The following is a 13,876-nucleotide window of genomic DNA, read 5'->3' on the forward strand; positions in this document are numbered from 1 at the left end:
GCATGGGCAGAGGGCCTTTCCCACACCCAGTCCAGGCGCTGGGGACCGGGCCACACTGCTCTCCCCCGACAGGGCAGGTCCCGGGGCCCCGCCCTTCCATCCAGGCTGACCCGCCGGGCCGTACCATGTGCCAGCCACCAGGGTCACCTAACACCAAGAGAAAGAACACACGAGTTCAGGCGCATTTTATTGAATTTTAAAACGACGAAATTCATTGAACTCTCTGCTGTTTTTGACTTGTCACATTCAGACTCCGTTTCCACGCACAGATCAAGTGTCTGTTCACATGGGGTAACGACGTCCATTTCTGGGGCAGAGATCTGAGACCAGTGGGCACAGAGCCACCCGGCCCCGCCCTGCAGTTTCAGGGGCCCCGCCCCAGATTCGGGAACTGCCCTGCTAGCTGCTTCAACAAACACAGCTGCAGGTCATTGGGAAGTTCAGCTCACAGGTGAGCCAGGGCGCTGCGGACAGACCTGCACGACGGGGAGATCACCGAGGGTCTCAAGGGCTAGAATGAGCCGTCCGGGGCATCCCGACGGTCACCGAGCGGTCGTCAGCCTCGGCCCTGGGCAACTCAGTTTGCTCACACTGGGCAGGACGGGTTAGCTCCCCCTTGGAAGAGGCGGCCACATCCTGTGTCTGGCCTTGAGAAATATCTGGAAGGCAGGAACACCCTCCCCTACGCCTTCCCGCTCACCCCCAACTCCCGAAATCATCCTCCCCGGAATCAGACACACCCCTCAAGGACTTCCTGTCCTCAAACTACCTTTCCTTTCTCTCTCTCCCACCCGGACAATGTCCCACTCCCTCACACCTGCCTAACCCAGCAAAGTGTTAGGAAACATCAGTGGGTTCCTCTTCTAATTCAGACTCAAGAGTAAATGGTTGATGGGGCCTGCAGAACCTGACAATTAACCCAAGTGCCCCTCCAACGCATAGAGAATCGAGACAAAGCCTGCACGTTAGAATCACCTGAGGGCGTTTCCAACATACCTGTGGAGGCCCGCTGGGACTATATCCAAGTGGAGGGGGACGCCCTGGGATCGGCAGTTTTGTAAGCTCCCCAAGTGTTTAATGTCCAGCCAGAGCTGAGAACCACTGAGTTCGGGGGCAGTTCATGCAGCAGAGGGAGGAACAGAGGCTGGGAGCTGTTCTTTCCGCGGCGATCACCAGGACTTCTCAGCTTGGCGCCCTGATGGCCACACTGCGTCTAATCGCCACCACACTCATTATTCATTCCACAGTATTCATAGAGCACCTACTCGGTGCCAGCCTCCATCTGAGGCCCTGGAGGAGACAGCAGTGAGCGAGGCAGACCCAACTGCTGCCCCGACGGGGCTTGTGGCGTGGGAGGGCCTGAGAGGCAGCCACGCCTTGACATGGGGTCCTCCACCCAGGCAGGAGGGAGGGAGCCGTGCTCAAGAACACTGCAACCAGAGGGAACTGCGTGTGCAAAGGCCCTGGGGCAGAGAAGGAATGATCTGAGCTGAGGACAGGGGGGCACGTTGGGGGGGGGGGGCCTAGCTGGCCTGAGAACCAGCTTTCTTTCTCCTTGGAATCGGATGGCTTCCGAAGATGCTGGGTCCACTCACATTGAGCAGGACTGTATGGTTCCTTGAACACTTTGTACTTGTCGTGTTCCGGAAACTCTTCCGGGCACCTCTGTTGGGTCTGTCCTGGCCTCCAGTTCTGACGGTGAGACTCTGGAGGACAAGTCTGGAGAGCAGGCGTTCCCCCACAGCATGATGTGGGTGCCCACGTGCCCACAGAGGTGTCCAGTGCGTGTTGTGGGAGCCCCTCCCTGGCTGGTGAGGAATCACTCCAGCTGCTGGGTGGGGACAGGCAATGGGAGGGCCAGGGTGAAAAGGCCCCACAAGGTCCGTGCCAGCATCCCATTTGACAGATGCGGAAACTGAGGCGAGAAACCCAAAGCTCCAGGCTGGGACTTGGCTGTGACCCGCCGTCCCTGAAAGCAGGGCCCCGGCTCTCCCACTTCGCCCCTGTCCTCCCGGCAGGTGCCTCCGTGCCTGCCCACAGCCCCCGCCTCTCGGACCAAAAGGACCAACAGCACAGACTGACCCAGCTCCAAACCACCCACGGTCCCCGTGGTGACAGGCCACAGATGAGGAGGCCCCATGACAGCTGCTGGCCCTGCAGGGGGCGGGGGGGGGGGGTGGGCGGTGTAGGAGGGAGCCTGCGTCCCCTCATTCCCAACCCCTACGAGGCACAAGGCTCAGCTGTGGGGGTCTCCTCCCAGGTCAGGCAGGGGAGAGAGGGGAAGCCCAGGCAGGAAATAAGGCTGTAGTGTGACCACTGTCCTCCCGGGTCACAAGGACCACGGAATCTGCTCATTCCACATGCTTCCCTCTCCCAGAATTCCCTCAGGACGGGGATGGGGGTGGGGACTTGCTGAGGGACGTCTCCAGCCCTGCAGCCCCTTCTTGGTCGGGGCTTTCCTAGCTGGCAGGGGCCAGGGCCACACCTGCCACCCCCACTGGGAGGGGCCTCGGGGATTTCTCTCCAAGCCCAGGGCTGAGTCATCCGGCCATCCCCGGTTCAGAGGAGAAAGGACCCAGCCAAACAAGCTGGGCCCACTCAGAAGGAGCCCCAGGACCCTGCCAGAGGCAGCAAGGACTCACCTCCTGTCTTAGCAGCCAGAAAGTTCCTCACCCTGTCCAAACCTCAGCTGCTGTCCATAAGGTGGGGCCGGTACGAGGACCTGCCTCGAGGGCTTGGACTTGAAAAGCATCCTTGCTGGGACCAAGCCAGAGGCTGGTCAGCCCAAGACCCCCAGTCCTCGCCCTGCCCGGCCCCACCCCACCTTCTGCCAGAAGATCACCAGTGTTGGGCGGTTGTGGGGGGTCCAGGCCCCGAAGCAGGGGTGGGTGAACTCCCCCACCCCCAGGCTCCTTCACAGACGCCCCTCATCCCCACCCCCCCAGCATGGTCTACGAAACCAGAGGCACCAGGGTTTCGGGGCTGGAGGGGAGGGAGGGCCGATGGCTTCACCAAGGTCGTCCCTGCAGACCCAACACAACAGACGTGGCTGAGAGGCCGTCCTCGCTCTTCAAGCGCCACCCACCGCCGTGTCGCGTCCCTGGGGGGCGGTTGAAAGGTGGGTCGCGGCCCCTCACCTGCGGGATGGGCACCCGCGTGTGTAGAAGGTCCCCAGTGACCACACGCACAGTGGCTGCTCTAGAAAGATCCCCCGGGGGAGCACGAAGCCGCTTCAGTTCAGAAGTGCAAGCCTGGGGCACCGAGGGTAAAGACGACCGACGGGACTTGGCGCATTCACGGCGGCGGGACTTCAGGGGGCGTGGCTCCCAGACCGGGGGAGAGGAAGGCGGACCCCCACCCCAGCGGTGGCCGGACACCAAGACAGGAGACAGCAAGCAGCCGCGGGATCGTGAGGCCTCGGTGGCCGAGAAGCTGCCCCAATCCGCCCACGCCCGTGTCCGCATCCCGGCTCCTGTCACTCCTGCCCTGTGTCCGGGAGGTGCTTCTGGAAGCCCCTGGACCAGCACCTCAGAGCCTGGTCCGCTCATTGCCTCCGTCCAGGACAGCGCAGGGGCCCGGCCGTGTGATCCCCACCCCTGATCTCCGCACCTCACCTGTCCCCGGCCAGCGGAGTGGGAGCCCGTGTCCCTGCTGCATCGCGGTGGCTGGAGGCCCGGCGGGGCAGGGGCGGCTGAGCCTTGGGGGGTGCACCACCCACGCGGCCCTGTGCACTCAGCACGTCCTCCCGGGAACCTCCGCCGTGGAGAAGACACGACTCTGGGTGAGGATTCGCGGCTCCTTGGTTTCTAACAGGGACGTCCTCCTGCTCAGTCACTTACCCACACCTTCAGGGGGGTGAGCTTATCGGTTTGCCCTAAATCCCATGACTTAGCGAGAGGAGAGACAGGTATATGAGGGCACCTGGCGTGGGCGAGCTGGGGGCGGGGTGGGGGGGGTCCAGGAGATCTTGGCGGGAGGAGCCCTCAATGCCCAGCGGACTGGACAGGAAGGTCCCTGTGGCCCGGCGTCCCCAGCTCCCCCGCCTCGAGTGAGCAGGAGGGAAGCTGCCCCGGCCACACGTACGCTCACCGGGGGCCACGGCGCCGGGCTCTGGTGCAGCAGCCCAGCAGGGTGCAGGCCAGGCGGGCCCGGGGGGCCCGGAGAAGGAGAGGCGCATGCCCGGCGGGGTGGGGCCAGGCAAAGAACGGGATCGTGGGCAGCCTCAGCCCCTCGCCACTGGGGGCCACCCCAGCTGCCCTCCCCTCCGGTTCGAAACGTACAGCCACCCCTGCTGCCCTCCCGGGCCTCCCCAAGTCACGGCCCAGCCACCGCAGCCACAGGGTCCCTGCAGCCGCGCTCCAAGAGCCAGGCTGCAGCGGCCCGCACCCTATTCGGCCAAGAAGGCGGGCTGGGGCCTGGGGCCTGGAGGGAACATTCTCTGCTGTCCCGCTGTCCCGCCGCAGGTCCCGGCCTGTTCCCTGAGCCTCCGCCGAGCCACCCCCGCAACGCGACCCTGCTGCAACATCCTCCTCGAACCTGAACCTCGGGGCGGGAGGGGGGCGTGGTGTCGGAGGGTCACGTGGGTGCCGGTTCCCATAAACCCCCACCTTCCCCCCTAACTTCAGACCCTACAGCCACACGTGGACACACACGCACCACGCGTGGACACACGCTGCCACCGCTTCCCTGCTTGCCTCCTCTGCATCGTCACCTGAAGGGGAGCAGCCCCCGTGGCCCACGTCCCGACTCGGGCGGCACCTGCCTGTCCTCTCTGAGCCGACAAGGGCTGGCTGGGCGTGCCCTGCCCCGGGGTTCCCGGGGACCCAGAGCCCCCTGGGCCCGCCCTGGCCCCTGTGGTCCCGCCGGCCTTCCCACACCCTTCCCCCCGCCTTGGGGCCCTGGCCCAGCCTTGGAATCCAGGTGCCCTGAGCGAGGGTCCGGGTCCAAGACCTTCTTGGTGGCAAGACGGGGGCCAGAACCCGTGACTGAGTGGCGTCCACAGCGTCTCCTTGGAGCCCCTCGGGTGGTGGTGTCCTGGCCAGATCAGCACCTGCCCCTGGCATCTGTTAATAGGTGAATCACTGATGGGCGCCAGAGACCGGCTCATCCGTGGGCGGGCAACCATGCGTTGCCATGGAAACACCCAAAACAGAAACACAGGCCTCCAGCACTAGACTGCAGGCTCGGCCCGGGCACGCCACGAGTGGACAACCCCCGTCTCAAGTGGCCCCCGGCAGGCACGTCTCCATTCCAAACCCCAGAACCTGATGTGGAAAAAGAGTCCTTACAGACGTGATCAAGGTAAGGAGCGAGACGACAGCACCCTGGATCACCCGGGGGGCTCGGGCGGATGGCCGGTGTCGCCGCGAGAAGAGACACGGACACACACGGGGAGAGACGGCTGTGTGACCGTGGTGGCAGGGGCCGCAGTGACAGAACAGCCCCGGCCAGCCCCGGCCACAAGACGCGGCCGCAGGGCCCGGGGAACACGCTTGACCGTGGCTGCGGGACAGGCAGGCGAGAGAGTGAGGACTCGGACGCAGGGGGAGGCCGCTGGCGCTCACATCCTGGGCGCCCTGGAGGCCGCGTCCTGGGGTTTTCTCCGCGGAGTCAGAAAAGCCACAGCCCCGGGTAGGTCCGCACGAGCGAGCGGGGCGCCAACCCCCCCCCCCCGCACAGGACTGCAGAGACCCCCAGGCCCCCCGTTAGCGGCGGCCTCCGGGGCCTGCGCTCCCGGCCATCACCATCGGAGAGCCCCTGGGGCCAGCGTGGGGCCTCCGAACTCTCACCAATGCGTGGGTGGAATTGGGGGGTGACCTGTCGCCCACCCAGGTCCTCCAGGTCTGATTGGTCTCCCCTCAATGGCGCCCCGTGCGGGTCACTAGCTGGGGACCAGCAAACCCACCCGTAAATGTTTCCCAGGCTCTGGAGAGGCCTGCGCTGGCTTTGGAAAGCTGTGCTTTTGAGCCAGATTATATATATTTTTTATTGATCTCTTGCTCCCCGGGGGGGCGGGGGACGGGACACAGTGTTCACAGGCTCCAGGTGGCTGACAGCTCCGCGGAATAAGGAGCCACCCCTGCTCCTCACAGCCGCTCCTTCCTGGTGACCTTGGGGTGCCCTTGAGCGCACCGCCCCCCCCGGGGCCCAAGACCTCAACCACCCCCCCCCGCCGATCTCCAGCATCCGAAGGCAATCAGGTGCCTCCAGCAGCACAAAGAGGATCACGGCTCCCCACAAGCACCTTGACATAAAAGGGTCTGCTGACCGGTGCGCAAGGGGGAGGCTTTTCCTCAAGGCAGAGAAACGGGTAGGAAGTGTCTTTGTGTGATTGTGTCTTTCAAGTTCAAGTACAAATCAGGCACAGAGGGAAGCCAATGAAATGAGAGGCAGGAAACGAAGGCTGCGGGCTGCCCGTGGCTGCTGCAGGCGTGTGTTGTGTGTGCGCGTGGGTGTGCATAGGCGCGTGCCTTTGCGTCTGCGGGTACATGTCTGTTCTGTGTGTGCACGTGTGACTGTGTCCACGCGTATCTCATTCTGTTTTCACGACAGCAGCGTCCACGCAGGTTCCGGGCCTGCCCGCCTCCCGGGCCCCCGCAAACTAGGCCCGGATCCGGGAGGAAATCCCACAGCAGGGCCCCCCAGCCTGGTCACCCTGCAGCTGGGGAGCTGGGCCTGATGTGGGCCACACGGGAGCTGCGGCCTTTGGCCAGGCCACCCCCCACACACACGGCCCCCAACCTGAGTGGGGCTCCCCCGTCCCCACCCCTTCCCACCCTGAAGGCCTAGTGGGTATCAGGTGGGCGGGCCCGTCCTGCGGAGAAGAGGCAGGTCCTTCACCCCCCAGCTCCTGGGCTCTGGTGTCGCCGTTTCCTTTCCCTCTGAGGTCTGGCCCGCGTGCATGCACCTCTGGGCCTCAGCACGCCCCCAGGCGGCCACATGCAGCATCTGGCCGGCGAGATCTGTGACCCGGTGACCCAGCCCCCTGTGTCAGGCTCCCTTTCCAAAGTCCTAGGGGCAGCCGCGGAGGCCGGGGAGGGCTGGTGCACTGCGTCATTCTGCAGGGGAGGAGACCCCGCCAGAGCCCCCAGGGACCCACGACACAGGGCTGACCTGCCAGCTGCGGACTTCTCCTTTTTCAAATGATTTTACAAACAAGCCAAGGAAACAAAAACCGCTTATCGTAAAGAAATACCACTGGCTCCCCGTGCGGCCTTTCGTGTCTCCCCGTGCCAGTCTCCCGGGCTGGACGCCGGTGCCCTGGGGTCAGGGTGGGGGCTTCCAAAGCTCTGTGGCGCCCAGCCCAGCCTGCTGGAGCCAGGCCCTCTGCGGAGGTGTGCTGCGGCTGGACGCCTGAAGGTGACCTTTGAGACAAGCGGTCTCGTGGCCACCGCCGGGCCTCTGCTGCCACCTGGTGGTGCATCTTGGAATTGCAGGTGGCCGTCTTGGGGCTGGACCGCCAGGGAGCATGCGGTCCCCCTCCCTGAGCGGGCACACTGTTAAGGACAGTGAGCTAATACTCAGAGGGGCTGACAAGTGTGCCCACAGCCACACAGCAGTTCACCCACAGAACAGGTCCCGCCTGGCTTCCTAGGTGCCTCCTGATTTATAAGTGGGTGACGCCCGCTGTGCAGGGTTCAGAGTCCAGCCACCATGGGCTGGGCCGCCCAAACAACAGTCCTGGGGCCGGACGTCCCCGATCCAGGCGTGGGCGGGACTGGTTCCTCCTGAGGCCTGTCTCCTGGCCGTGTAGACACCATCCTCCCCTGTGTGCTCACGCGGTCATCCCTCTGGGTGTCTGCCCTGAGCTCTTCTCACAGGGACACCGGTCATTCAGGAGCAGGGCCCTCGCCAGTGACCTCACTTACCTTAATCACCTCGTTCAAGGCCTGATCTCCAAAGACAGCCACGCTCTGAGGTGCTGGGGGCTAGGGTTCCAACGTGGGAATTCGGGGGACACGGCTCAGCCCGTGACAAGCCTTCAGCAAGCTCTGCGGTGGACCCGAGGCCATCGGCACCTGACGCCTCGGCCCCCCAGTCCGCCGGGCACGCGGTGACGCACCTCGCTGGGGAAAAGCACGGGCGTCCGCCGAGGACAGCCAGCCTGGGGCAGAACCGCGGGGAGGAGGGAGCTTCAGACAGTCCGGTTTTCCAAAGCATCCAGCTCCAGCCCCCAAGTGTAGACGCCATCGCCGCCACCGACCACAGAGCACCCCACGTTTCTCACCAATGTGGAATAAGTGGCAGGACAGCGTGGGCGGCTTCTTGTCGGGAGTCGCAGGGCAGGAGGGTGGGAGGGTCAGAGGGCCTCCTGCTGGCGCAAGGACTCTGCTTCAGGTGGAGCTGAGCCGGAGGGATGGAGGTACCTCGTGTGCGCATGTGTGCACACGTGTGTGGGTGTGTGCACGACTGTGTGGGTGAGTGTGCACACATGTGCCGGTGCGTGTGTGCACGTGTGTGGGTGTGTGCATATGCCTCAGTATGTGCATGTGCGCGCAACTGTGTGGGTGTGTACACCTGTGTCTGAGTGTGTGTACGCATGTGTGTGGGTGTGTGCACGACTGTGTGGGTGAGTGTGCACACGTGTGCCAGTATGCATACAAGCAGCGTGTGGGTGTGTGCACCTGTGTGGGTGTGTGCGTGTGCACGCATGCGTCTGTGCGTGTGCAGTGTGTGAGTGTGTGCGTGCGTGTGCACAACTGTGTGGGTGAGTGTGCACACATGTGCCAGTGTATGTGTGCACGTGTGTGGGTGTATGCATATGTCTCAGTATGTGCATGTGCGCGCAACTGTGTGGGTGTGTACACCTGTGTCTGAGTGTGTGTATGCACGTGTGTGGGTGTGCAATGTGTGCGCGTGTGCGCACCTGTGTGGGTGAGTGTGCCAGTGTGTGCATGCAAGCACTGTGCGGGTGTGTGCATGTGTCTGAGTGTGTGCATTGCGGGCACCTGTGTGGGTGCGTACATGTGTGTCTGAGTGTGTGTGTGTGTGTGTGTGTTGAACAGGGACCACTTCACAGGAGATTCTCCTGTGTGTCCACCTTCTTGGAGGAGTATGGGAGCCACCCTGAGGACCGTCCCACTGGCCCCAGCACGGTCCCCAGTGTCCCAGCCCCCACTCCCCCGTGATGCAGCCTAACACCAGCAGTGCCCATCAGGACACGGCACCTGCTCGCCGTCCGCTCCCAGAGTGGCACCTGACCCTCCCCGCGGTCACTGCAGCCTCGGGGCCCCTCCCCCGGGGAGGCTGGGGGCCTCTGGGCCTCGTGCCCACCCCCCCACTGCCAGGGCGGGCAGGGAGACGGCCGTCCACACGGGGTGGGGGAGGCTGCCCAGGACGCTGTGCCCTGGTCACCAGAAGCTCCCCGAGGGTGCCCGTGCCCACTCCAATGAGGAGGGACAATGAGGGGGGGGCCCCCACACGCAGAGGTGCACAAGTTCGGACCACACCTGACCACCCTTCCTCACCCCTCGGGGAGCAACGGGGCCAGGGTCCTTCAAGTGCGGCCCCCAGGGAGCCGGGACACAAGCCCCCCAGAGGAGGAGAGCGGCAAGATGGCACTGCCCCACCGGGCACCCTGGGTCCCACAGAGAAGGGGGTCCTGATTCTCTCCACACCCCCACCTCCCCCTCCCTCGGTGTTCTCCACACAAACCCCCTCCTCCCTACCAAGCGGGGGTCCGGGGGGCACTGGGGAGTGGGAGCCAGGAAGTGACCGGGTCTCCTGGAGGCGGCCGGGGTGGACCCTGCCCCCTGCCCACCCGTCATGTCCACCCCTGCACCCATGCCACAGGTCATGCGGCCCCGCACACCCCCCCGGGGGAGACAGCACGACCACCAGCCAGCAAATTGCTTGTGTCACCTGTTCTTTATTGACTGCCACGGGCTGCGTTCTCATGGGTGGCCGGGTGCCCCGGGAGAGGTGCTACATAGAGGAAGGATGGGGGGAACGCGGTCGGGGAGAGGCTGCCGAGGGCCCAGGCGCACGGGGGGCTCCGCCAGACGGACCTCGGGGCACCCGGGGAACGAGGGCAGGATGCACAGCCGGGCCGTGACACGGGCGCCCGCCGCCCAGGGTCAAGGTGTGCCTGGCTGGCCCTGGGGACCCAGAGGTCGTCCCGAGGTGGCCTCCTCTGGGAGCACGGCGCGGCCGTGTCAGGAAGCGGGGGAGGCGATCACATCCACCCGGCGGCCAGTGTTGGGATCGGGGCGGCCCCGAGGCCGGGGCACCGCAGGCGGAAGCCCCAAGCCCTCCAGGCTACCCTCCCCAAACCCTCGCTCCCTCAGAGGAAAGGAAAAGGAAATGGAAAGAAGGAAAGCAAAAGGAGACCAGCACCCCACTTTCTAGGGCTCCCCCAGACCGATGGGCCGTGGGGGCAGCAGCGGTGGCAGCCGAGGCCGAGGCCGAGGCCGAGCTTAGGACGAGGGCGCAGAGCTGGGCTTCTCCTCCCGCGACACGGGGATGGCTCTCTCGCTGTGGCCAGCATCCACGCCAGACGGGACCTTGGGGCCAGAGAAGGTCAGCATGCCATCCGCAGACAGGGAGCAGGAGAGCGCCGACTGGTCCACGTTGGACGGCAGACGGTAACGGCGGTGGAACTCACGGGAGATGTAGCCATGGTCGTCCTGGGCGGGGGACGGGGAAGGGCACGGTCAGAGACGCCAGGGCCGGGGGTGCCGTGGGCCTGACACGGGGAAGGCCCTCCCGGACCTCACGAGGGCCAAACCCGCCACACTCACACGGTGCAGTGGGAGCCAGAAGGCCACGTCGAGAGCTCCTGCTGAGGCTGCGCCCCAACCCCCCCACCCCCGCCGGCCTCCCCGCCTCCCGGCCTCCCCGCCTCCCCGCCTCCCTGCACAGCCTGGGGCCATTCACGGTCATGGAGCTGGCTCATCAGACCCGTTTCACTCCAGAATCGCGTGAATGGCTGTCCTAGTCCTGCACGTGGACCACATTTGGCCTTCACCCCACAGGCTCAGGGTGTCTGCTTTCCACCCAGCGGGGCCTGAGCAAAAGAACTCTCCCCTCGGCGGGACAGCTTGGTCCCAGCCCCTGGGCCCGACTTCTTTCTCCACGCTGAAACAAGTCACTTGGGCCACAGCGCCGTACGTGGGGGGCAGGAGACACGGAGTCAGGGGTTCACGCACACGCACGCACGCACACAACCGCTCCAACCATTGAGAGGAAACCCTGGTCTCTGACCCTGGTCTCTGCCAGGTGAGCAGCCACCGCACCCTGAACCAGCTGTGGGGCCACCGATCTCCCTGAGCCGGGCTCTGCCACCTGCCGGCTCCCGATAACGGGGGCGCCAATGACAAAGGGCCGCCGAGAGGTGAACGTGTGAACACACAAGCATTTGGGGCATCGATGGCCTCCGGCCGCACTGCAGGGCTCGCCCGCCACAGTTAGGTTTCCACGGAACCCACGTCGGCTCAGAGCTCCCCTCGCCCCCCCCGCCCGGTGCCCGGAGCTTCCCGGGATCCTCTCTGCTCCAACCCCATCACCGGCGCGGCTCGGAGGGAGCCAGGGGCAGCCGGGCGGTACCCGGGCGGGGGTCCCTGCAGACCCCTCACCTGCCGGGGCTCAGGAGCGGCCTCCCTGTCGCTGGGAGGAGGCTTGCTTGTGCGCTCTGGGCCAAGCGGACGTGTGGGGGCAGAGTCCCCCTCCCTCCTGGGGCGCAGGGTCCCCGGAAGGCGGGGGCCCCTGAGACCCACCTGCCTCTCGTTGTGCTTGCCGTGGATCTCCACAAAGTCCTCCAGCACTTTCACAGTCAGGTCCTCCGGGGAGAAGTGCTTCACGTCCAGGAAGATGACGAACTTGTCCCGGTCAGAGCGGACCTGAAACCCAAAAGCTCCCGTGGGCCTCTGCGGTTTGTGCGGGGCTGGCCGGAGCCGGTCCCCCGGCCGTCAGCACAGAAACACCTTCCACGCATACAGGGCACAGAGTCCCGGGGACCCCTGACTCGGGACCGCGTGGACCCTCGGCCTCAAGACCCTGTGTCTGCTGATGCCTAGCTGGCGATGAGCTGAGAGGCTGGTTATGGTTGGCGGGCAGGTTACGGGTTAGGAGGCTGGTTACGGGTCGCCCGGCTGGCGGGTCAGGGGTTGGCTGACTGGTTGGACCTAGCACATTGAATAAAGTCACAGCCCTCGGCTTCCCTGGTTTCTCCATAAACAGCCCGGGGCCTGACTTCTCCCACGGGCGTGATGCACCCGACAGCCTTGCCGGGCTCACTGCTCAACCTGCTTCCCTCCCCCCTGCCCCGACGGCGCTCCCTGGGGACACTCAGCAAGGGTGTTTTTGCTTCTGAGGGCACCGCATCAGCCCTGGGCAGGCCTCTGCTTTTAGGCAGTGAGGGAGACCCAGCCCCTCGAGACCCCGGGACCCTGGGGTCCACCGCAGGGGCTCGGGGAGGGAAGGCCAGCGGTCGCTTCCCTTTGGGCCTGGCCCCGGGCAGGGAACAGACCACACTCTGCGGCTGTGCAGGCCGTCCTGGGGGAGGGGCCCTCCTGGGGACCTGGGACGTCACAGCGCACCCGCCCAGGCTTCCTGCCGGAAGGGAAGGGTGGACAGCCCGGAGCACAGAGCCCACACCGGCCGTCACACCGGCCGCGGTGGGCCTGCTCGCGGGGCCGCCATCGTGTGGCTGGTGCATCATAAAGCACACGTGGGTCATGGGGTGATAGAGGACGAGACGGGGCTGGGCTCCGGCTCCCTCTCCAGACCCCTCCTCAGAGGCCCGAGGCGAGGCGCGGCTCCCCACGGAGCACCGTGCTCCCCCTGCTCCTCCAGCCGCGGCCAGCGGGAGAAAGCAGCCCCCCCGAGCCAGGTCTTACCTCGGAGATGCCGGAGTCCAGCACGGTGCGGAACAGGGACTGGCGGTAATAGGGGCTGATGGTGGAGGACAGGAAGGGCAGCAGGTCGTACTCGAAGAGACCCTCGCCGAAAAACTGGTCAAACAGCCGGCTGGGGTAGAAGGGGCCCAGCGCACGCTTGAACCAGGGGTGCTGGATGGCGATGTCCATGGCGGGCGTCAGCGATGCAGGGACCCGGGGCTGGTGGGGAGTCGGGCAGGGGCCTCTGGGCAGTGCGGTGGAGAACTGGGAGGTGAGCCCTCCTTATATACGCCGGCGACAGAATAGAAGCATTAGGGGGATTTGTCTGGAAAGTGTGAGCTCAGGAGGAAGGCTGCCGGGTCAGCAGAAACGTGGCCCGGGCTGAGCGCCCGCCACTCCCAGCCCCGGGCACTGAGGCCCTGCCCCGCATGGAGCCCTGGACTGCAGGAGCCGCCCTGTGGCTCTGTCCCCACACTCACCTGGGGGACGGCGAGGACTCATCTCCCACTACTGGGTCGGGGACGCCTCCTGCTTACGTGGCCCAGGTGATCCCACGGCCACCCCGTGAGTGGGGGCTCATACCCGCTTCACGGACGAGCCGTGGGCTCAGAGGCCACGTACATGATCCCCAAATCTCACAGCTACTGCGGGGAGAGTACATCACTTTTCAAAACAGAATTACCTCTTTCTGATTACAAAACGTATACACGGTCGTAAAAATCTCAAGAAAGAGAGAAAATACCAGGAAGAAACTAAAAAGTGCCTGTAATTTCCAGGTCCCCCCTGGTAGCGGGGGGGGGGGGGTGACGTGGGGTCTGTGTGTGTCCAGATAGGGAGGCAGGTTTGGTTTTACACGGGTGGGAACCCTGTACCCTGGGCTCCTCTCCGTGGACATCGTCCCTTCGAACTTCTCGCTGTGACAAGGCCGCGCATCGGGGCTGTCGTCCGTCAGGCCTGGGGACGGTTTCGCTCCTCCCGCTGTGGCCCTGGCTGGCTGTTGCTCAGAGGGGACCAGCCCCCCCAGAACAGGGCCCTCCCAC

The 13,876-nt window shown here is 65.1% G+C and overlaps 1 protein-coding gene across 1 annotated transcript; it reads right to left on the reverse strand.

The window, feature by feature from the left end:
• Positions 1–9,986: 9,986 nt before the first annotated feature.
• Positions 9,987–13,025, reverse strand: CRYAA (crystallin alpha A). The gene is made up of 3 exons (XM_049629943.1): positions 12,837–13,025; positions 11,715–11,837; positions 9,987–10,625 (listed from the first exon to the last, which is right to left on the reverse strand). Exons 1-3 carry the CDS (start codon positions 13,023–13,025, stop codon positions 10,416–10,418), a joined length of 522 nt encoding a protein of 173 aa, XP_049485900.1. The 3' UTR covers positions 9,987–10,415.
• Positions 13,026–13,876: the final 851 nt, after the last annotated feature.

The sequence above is a fragment of the Panthera uncia genome, chromosome C2, assembly GCF_023721935.1.
Source record: "Panthera uncia isolate 11264 chromosome C2, Puncia_PCG_1.0, whole genome shotgun sequence".
NCBI lineage: Eukaryota > Metazoa > Chordata > Mammalia > Carnivora > Felidae > Panthera > Panthera uncia.